The 8,567-nt window shown below is 39.3% G+C and overlaps 1 protein-coding gene across 2 annotated transcripts; it reads right to left on the bottom strand.

The window, feature by feature from the left end:
* Positions 1 to 2,402: 2,402 nt before the first annotated feature.
* On the bottom strand, positions 2,403 to 7,732 carry pth4 (parathyroid hormone 4). 2 transcript variants are annotated; one of them, XM_085274765.1, is made up of 3 exons: positions 7,684 to 7,732; positions 5,485 to 5,573; positions 2,403 to 5,185 (listed from the first exon to the last, which is right to left on the bottom strand). In XM_085274765.1, exons 2-3 carry the CDS (start codon positions 5,568 to 5,570, stop codon positions 4,930 to 4,932), a joined length of 342 nt encoding a protein of 113 aa, XP_085130891.1. In that variant the 5' UTR covers positions 5,571 to 5,573; positions 7,684 to 7,732; the 3' UTR covers positions 2,403 to 4,929. The 2 variants fall into 2 exon arrangements, with proteins under 2 accessions (XP_085130891.1, XP_085130890.1); XM_085274764.1 differs by lacking the exon at positions 7,684 to 7,732 and having other exon boundaries at positions 5,485 to 5,705.
* Between the last annotated feature and the right edge of the window lie 835 nt (positions 7,733 to 8,567).

Raw genomic sequence — 8,567 nt, 5'->3', positions numbered from 1 at the left:
TTTTTTTTTTTTTTTTTTTTTAAATTGGACTTACTGACAGTGGTGAGACTTGCTTTGACAAGGACTTTGGGTCAGTGCTACAAAGAATGTCTTTTAGTAACTAAGTATTGATAGTTTAAGGTTAGAAGCCTTTTAAACATGGATTTAAAGGCTTCTCATACCCAAGCTGCAATAAATCAATCATTATCTGATCATGAAAAAAAACAAAACAGTTTTTTTAATCCTCACAACCCAAATAATAGCATTTAAAAAGACAGAAAACCTTTTGTATTTTGTAAGTTTTGAGATTTTACCTCAAAAATAATATTATCTATCTGATTTTTCTTCTTTGTTTAGATAACACAGCCCAGATTTAGTTTCTCTCATCCACTTCAGATGCTGCAAACCTTGCACCCGACTTTATTACACCCAGAACTGATTGACAGCAACAAGTGGTCTTCAGGAAGTTCAAAGTGCAGCAGTTGTTATCCAAAAAGTTCGATCATAATTGTCCTGTCCGGGTGTCTTTGCAATATAAGCCAGACCTGATTTCAGAATCTTCCTCCTGACCTTCAAGGTCCTAATCGGATTATCTTTCCCCTGACATTTCCAGCCCCATTACTCAACATACACCATCACACCCTTCACGCTGGGCTCTTAACTGTCCCTGGATTCAGTAACTAAACTCCTTTGAGGATACAGCATTTGGCCACAGAGCTCTTCTCCTTTGGCACAAACCTCCAGTCCAAGGTCGCCAGGGTGGCTAAGTGCAGACTTTCAAATCCAGACTCAAATCTTTCTCCTCAGTTCTGTAGCAGTAAAAGTTCAGGCTTATCAAATGATGCCAAGTTTATTTCAGCTCATCTCCAGCTGCATATTCTTTTCATTTTTGGACTCCAGAGTAGCTTTACATGATTCACTATTCAAAGAAATCCTACTTATACTTCTCTTATACGCCTGTGCTAAAGCACTTGTTGGAGCTGCATCAAGGCTCAGCTCAACAAGCTGCACGCCTGTCTCTCTCTTTATAGCAAATGAGTGTCTCTCCCTCATAAAGAACAGATCTGAGCAACAGGTAACTGGAGTGTCTGTGCTGAAAGCCAGCGCTGACCACATCTGGAACATCAGCACAGTTTATCACATGAACCTTTGTCTTACAGAGATTACACAGGCTTCACTGACCCAACGTCCCAGCGCAAGTACTGCTACTCAACAGCCATCTTGAAATGCCCTTGGGTATTTATAATAGGTATTTTGAAGAATTACATAAATTTATCTTAATTTCAATGGTTATTGGAACAAAACTGCAGCTGATTAGATTTGATTAGGATGGATGGAATATGTGACACAATTTTCTTAATTTTGCTTCTGTACACAATAACAGTGGATTTTAAATCTAACCATAAAGATGTTAGAAAGAATTACAATACAATACAACACAACTTTATTTATATAGCACACTTAAAACCGAAGGTACACCAAAGTGCTTCACAACAAGGTTAAAACATAAGATATAAGATAAAAGGCTATAACAGATTACAAAAGTACAGACAGAAATAAAACATTTTATAAGAAATAAAACATTAGAGCATAGTTTAGGAGATAAAATTACTGGGTATTCATAAATATAAGGTGGGGGTATTTATACAGGGGAACATTAGTAGAAGATAAATAACATCAGGGTAAAATACAGGAGATGTGCACTAACTAACTGAAAACGCTCAGTCAAACAGGTAAGTTTTTAATTGAGATTTAAATGAATAGATGGAATCAGAGGCACAGTCACCTCTGGTCTTTAGCCGGGATCTAGGCTGCACTAAGAGTAATTGTCCCGATGATCTTAGGGCTCTCCTAGGGATATAGGCACTAAGGAGTTCAATGAGGTAGCACGGTGCAGTATTGTTTATGATTTTAAAGGTAAGCAACAGAATTTTTAACTCAATTTGGTATTTGACAATATGAGGCCCAAAGAAGTGTTGAATGCAAAATGCCTCAGAGACCACAGAAGACACCTAAAGTGGATGATTCCAAAACTCTTTCCTGGGTTAAGAAAAACCCTTCACACCTGTAACCGAGTCAAGAACAGTCGCGAGGAGGTTCCTTTATCACTGTAAAAGTCTCTAATCATGAGATTAGAGACAGAAATACAGAGGGTTTGTGACAAGGTGCAAACAACAGGTTACACTCGGGAACAAGAAAGACAGATTAGACTTGACATCTAACACTAACTGCACAGCCCTGAAACAATGCACAGTCCCTGGTTTCAGGTATGGTACCAGGAAAAACCTGAACCAGGTTAGCAGGATGAACAGGATGAACTCTGTGCTCTCTGCTCAGATTCAGGTAAAGTCTGCGACACTGATTGATGAGACAAAGCATAACGAGTCCCCTTTAAGCAGTAAGCTGACACAGACCGTGTGTACAACTGTGCACCACTTAGTTTAATATAAATATTCACAAGGTAAAATTGCAGGCATTCAGATTAGTGTTGCATACATACTTGCACATTTCTTTATACACTGATCACACAAATTTGTAAATGTTACTGAGACTCTGGGTAAATTCAAGCTGCACTATATGACATGTTAAACTTAACACAGTTTTGCATTTTCACAACTGAACCAACCACAACGCACTGATTTTATTTTACACAAAGCACTGGTCTAACGCAGCCAAGAAAAGCACAATGACCATGCGCATTTTCCAACATGCTGACAGCTGCATAAAAGTTGCACAAAGCCAAATGCAAATGATTTCAAATATTTGCAATAAGATCTAAAGGAGTCATCATTTCCCTCCTTTCCTCTCCCTCTTACACAGTTGCATCAGTCTTCTTGAATGTAGTAACTGCAGCCTAAAGCCCCTCATTCCTTCCTGTATTGCAGGCTTTTTTGTGTCTGTAATCGTTCACTTTGTAACACGAATTCACTGAAAAGGCTGAAAGTCAAAATCCTCAGTCAGCTTTCAGTATAGGAGTTAAATCAGACCATGCTGCTGTAATTGAACATAACGCTCAATAGAGAGTTATGTTCAATTACAGCAGCCTTTTCTGCTGTACATATAACATGGTCTTCACCTGCAGCCACATCCTTGTTTTGTTAGGCAACACATCTTTGTCTGGGTCTTGGTTACTGTATAATACTCATTGGACAATAGGACTTTTTGTAATCGTTGGATGGAGATGCTTACATTCAGGGGCACCTCTTAAATCTCTGTGGTCTCCTTGTAGTCTGCGTCTTTCTGTGTGGTTTTCAATAGTTTTGCCTTTGCTTTTGTCAGACTGGCTGCGTTCCTGTGCGATGCTGCTGTCTCAAAATGTGTTCAGCTTAGTTTTTTCAATTTTTCTGTTACTCTGTTCGACTTAAAGCTTGCTGTTACCTCTGCATTTACTTTCTCGGGTTCTTTATTCAGAACTTATCATAGCACACAGTGCTATGATGCGTGTTAAGTTCAGGTTAGACTCCCTGCAAAAACTGTGCAGAGAGGGATGCTATGGGCAGCTGTAGGATGCAGAGCAACGGACACCTCCAAAAAATCAACAACACTGTTGTGCATCAGGCAAATTTGCTCAAAGCAGCACAATAAAGGACAAAAGAGACCAACCTGAAAACATTTCAGTTAATGATAAAAAAAAAAAGCACTACTGAGGTGTGGGAAAGGCATAGCTGCAGGTATGTAAATATGTCTAATGCTTCAAGGACCTTTTAACATTACAAGAAGATAACATAATTAAAATGCTATTTTTATGTTATAAGGTGGACATTAAAGAGGGTATTTAAAAAAAAACAAATTAACCAATTTACGCAATTTAAGTTTTGTTGAAGTAGGAGCGTTGTTTTCTCCCAAATGTATTTGGGAATCCCATGCTGCTTCTCTGCCAGCAAAATCACATAAAAACTATTTAAAAGAACCCAATAAATTTTGGTTCTCATCCAGATCAGGTTCTTTAAAACTGCTACATGCCTTTGTGCGGGTTCTGAAAGTGTCTCTGTCCCACACTTTTTTCTAGGCTTCATACTTTCGCCATCTTTCTGCCGAAACAAAAATTTGTATATTTGCATTTGATGGACAAGAATGAGAGCTGAAATATGTAGCAGAGCTGGGTGACCTATTATAGCTTTTATATATCGGGGGTGATGTGTTTATAATTCAAAGAATTTATACAGGAAAAATCTGCATATAGTCTTTTAAATATATATGCTTGCTGTTACCAGGTGGTCATTTTTTTTCCCAAATTTTAAAACTAAAGGGTTACAGCATTTCGTTTACAAAAAGTAAGCCTATTCAACTTAACCAGGTAACCAGCTGTAGGGAAATGGTCAAAAAAAGAACGTCACAATTTAAACTGTCCATTTTAGTATAAGTATGACTTTTTTTAAAATATCTGAACAAAAAAAGCGTATTTTTCCATGAATAAATATATAACAGACTAAATCATGTATCTTTTATCTGTCACAGTTTGGTCTGTTGTGACTTTGGGTTTTCCAGGCATCATCTGCAGTTATGAAATTTCAAACACATGAATGTGCTGGTCCTAAAACTAAAGCTGCATATTGAAAAAAGTCTGCAATAACCCACAAGTTTTATATTCGTTTTCTAGATAATTTGTCATGTTTGCCTTAACGTGTGATATTCAGTCATGATTAAAAAACAACAACATCAAAAAACCCCAATAAATATTTTTTAAAGCCTATGCAGTCATATAGACGTATGCAGTCCTACATTGAAACCTTACCACTATACCCACTGGTACACTTTCATGCAGCTCTATTAACTAAACTTAAACTTACAGCTGCTTTTAAACACTTGAGACACATCTGCAGCTGAATGGGTGCTTTGGGCACTCGGGATGATTTTGTAGTTGTGCTTTTTGTGCATTTTATTATTCAAACAATTGATACAATAAATTTTTTATATATGTTCAGCTTCATGTTTTGCTTCTGTGCATTGTTAGTCGTCTCCGTTTGACAGGTACAGAAAGTCTCTCAGGAGGCTCCTGACTTGGGCATTCTGGGGGTTTCCATCATCAGGGATCAGCTCTGGATTCAGAGCCAGATTTAAGACCTTTGTGGGGCTGAAAGCAGCAGAGCGGGTCTGTGCTGTGTGGAGACCCTCAATTGCGCTGGACAGCCAGAAGAGTCTCTTGAGACTCTGGATGGTTCGGCCGCGGTCGTGCATCAGCTGGTGTTCGGTCACAGCTCGGCGACTGCAGAAAGAAAACAGACAGCAGGAAGCAGCTGCTGGTCAGCGCACAGTCTCAAAGTTCATGCAGCAACCATCAATGACATGTTCTATCCAACACACGGATTCATTTATGGAAACAAAATCAGAGCCGCAAACGCAGCACAGCAAACTGGGTCCATTCATCTCTTAGCACATGAATACATTTTAAATGAGTGAAAACTGTTTTAGATTCAAAGTGACACCAAAAACAGAAAATGCGTAATAAATAAGTAATAGTTATTATTCATAAACTCTGAAATAAAGTGGGAACAGTGAGACCACCTGTCGCTTTGTTGGCCCTGGACTGTTGTAACAATGACAAGAAGCATGACAGCGAGCCACTGCACAGGCCTGTGGGACGTCTGCATCTTCTGCATGAAAACAGCAGCAAAGACAAAACACATTTAAACCTCTCATACGAAAGGTAAAAAACAAACCTTCTGAATGCACATCAGCTATTGCTGAAGGTTGGTGATACTGAACCCTGAGTTGCTTTTGATGGGTTCATCTATGGGAATGTTAGATTAAAAAAACCCATCCAGACATAGAAAACACTGCTTGTATATATGTGTGTGTGGATGGGTGAATGAGACATGCTACATAAAGCACTTTGAGAGCTTAGGTAGAGTTGAAAAGTGCTATAAGAACCAGCCCATTTACTTTATTTATTTATTGGAAACATTTTTCTTTCTTATGGATAAAAACCATCCACCAGTTCCCAGGAAAAAGGAGCACAAGCTCAACAAACCGAGGAAAATGAAATTTTCTTCAGCAGAGATGAGTCGTTTTCACACATGAACTGCAGGAGAATCGTTTATGGGCATTTTCCACAGTGGTCTCCTCTGACATGCAGCACACAGCAGGAAGTAGAGCACCTCAGACACTTTAGCGCTGCTGGAAATCCTCGGTGTGTTTTAGGCCTGCACAGAGCACGCAGGAGCACAATGCCCACTCGCAGCGGTTAGCTGCACTATATGGAGTGATGCATTATGACATCACATAAATGTCAGACTGAATCTGACATTTGTGTTCTCGTGCTTGTGTGTCAGGTAAACTGTGGAAATGTTTAGTTCAGCGGTGTACGTGTGAGCGAGTGAGTGCGTTTTTCTTGTGGCTATGATTAGGTGCCCGAGTCTATTCAGCAACTGTGCCACATTTTTATCCCCAATCCCCACGATCCGCATACTGAGACAATGTCCAAGCTTTTGATTGGCTCTCAAATCAGGAGCCCATGAGTCTCATGAGAAAAGTGACACTCAATAAGAAATGTGCTGATCTGTGGATGCATCCCTACTCAAAGATAATCAGCAGACAGAAATGCAGCTAAAATTAAAGTTAACAAGTTCTTCTGAATGAAAAGAGAACATGGGAACATGCAAAGACTTTTGCATGAGAATAAGCCTCCCATTTAAGCTTATCGTATTTTCTGATTAGAGTTTAAAAACTTGTCTTCAAATAAACTGCTAAATAATAACCTGTAACGCACTCCTTGCCCTATTTAGATAGCTGCCAACAGACCTTTAACCCATTACCAGGTCCTGACCACTTCTTATGGAACCACTGAGTTATGCAAGTCACTGAAATATAACAATACAGAAAATATAAGATATTACTTTAGGTGTCTGCTAAGAAGAACAACTTATATTTACAGAATATGCTATTTACATCTGCTTTTCTTTCATTTCCTGTAAATATAAAAGCACAGTAATCAGCCTGAAAAATACCAGAAATAAATGTGCTTGTAGAATATGAACACAAAGCATCGTTTATGAAGGTTTTGATTGTGTTTTAATGTTTGATGATGTGGACAATCTGGATGAATCTGATTCTAAGTGTTGGAGGATATTTTTGGCTTCATTAGTGGATGCAACCAAGTTATCTTCCACTACCTCACAAAGAGATAATTCTGTGAACCTACAAACAACAAAGAGTTCTCCACACATCTGATTCCTCTGCAGCCATTCATTTTTTCCCCCAGCATCAGAATCCAGAATGAACACAGCTGCTGTTTTCTGCCTCGAAGCAAACTACAAACTTTTCACAAAGCTGGAAGATCGGCTGTATGCAGAGAAAGGTGTGACGGGTAAGTCATGATGAGCTAATGATCTCCCAAAGTCAAAGACAAATCAAGCTGATGGATCCTACTCCATCTGGGCTTCGGGTTCAACACACAAAAAAGAAAAAACACGTAAAACGAGCATGCAAACGTTCCCGATATTGTCTGTTTCGTCCACGTTGGGTCGGTCTGTCCACAACAAGAAACTGCTTCAGTTTTCTTTAAATGAATCTGGATTTCATATCAATTTCAATTTTATAAAGTTCAATTTACTTTTAACTGTTTGACTGACACAGAAAAAATAAACACCAGCAACATTTAAGTACAAAAAAATGAATCAAATTAAAAACTAAAAAACTATCATATGAAACAAAAATTAACTAAAAGCTTCTTTAAAGTAATCCGACTCTTAAAGAGGTACTTACATTTCCCGTGTTTGCGACTGCAGTACTTCGGCTGATTAGACACTAAACTGACTTCAGATTCAATCTCGAGACCTTTTATAAAGCCCTCTCCGTCACACACACACGGACACACACTTTACTCAGACCTCCCACTCTCTTAATTGAAAATGGTTTGATTTGCTCCTGAAACAAACGTCAGCACCATCATCTCTGACATCTGTGATCTTTGTGTCTGAAGAGTGAGCAAAACATGGAAGCACTTTTTGGGGCTTATTCATGTTAATAATTTGATCCCAAGTGTGACAGTGGAGGAGGTTTACACACTTATACATGCTCTTTACATAAGCAGGTGTTTTCAAAAGGAGGATGAAATTCAATTGAGGGATTATCATTTTTCTATTTTCTGGTCTAATCCCCTCTGGTTCCTCTTGCAGACTCACGCTGGCTACTAAGAAATGGGGCTGAATGTTTGTATTGATGTTGAGGGTGAAGACACGGAGAGGAATGAGTCAGCGTGAATGACGCGAGCGTCAGCAAACCGCCTGCCAGTTCAGCTCTAAACTTTGCTAAATGATCTGTCTGCAGTTAAGATGTTTGTCGCCTGGAGCTCTTCTCCACATTATGACCACCGTTACTAATGAACCCAAACAAACTGGAGTCACTGGTTGCTGTGGTGGCGCCGCAGTCGCCATTAGAAATGCAGTCGTCGTGACAACATCTTGCAGGGCGAGTTTCCCTCAGCGAGAAATGTGGGCTGCCATCGGAGGCTCGTGGGTGGAGAGATGGGAGTGAGAAGAAGTGATTTAGGTCATTAAGGAGTAATTGATGGCAGTGTGAAGAAACTCAGAGACGGACAGCAAGGGAGGAGTCGTGAGGGTGAAAGAAACCAGACAAGAAACTAATCA

The sequence above is a fragment of the Mchenga conophoros genome, linkage group LG5 (assembly GCF_057382185.1).
Source record: "Mchenga conophoros isolate Kocher_MC1m ecotype Shallow Benthic linkage group LG5, M_conophoros_male_GT1.1, whole genome shotgun sequence".
NCBI lineage: Eukaryota > Metazoa > Chordata > Actinopteri > Cichliformes > Cichlidae > Mchenga > Mchenga conophoros.
The sequence above is the reverse complement of the archived record's forward strand: the minus strand, read 5'-3'. Positions and strand labels throughout refer to the sequence as shown.

Excerpts from the sequence above, each read along its gene's own strand:
- pth4 (XM_085274764.1), bottom strand. The coding sequence starts at position 5,606 with ATGTGTTTTGTCTTTGCTGCTGTTTTCATGCAGAAGATGCAGACGTCC. Across the intron at positions 5,186-5,484 it reads CAGGGCCAACAAAGCGACAG|TCGCCGAGCTGTGACCGAAC; the intron begins GTGGTCTCACTG and ends TTCTTTCTGCAG.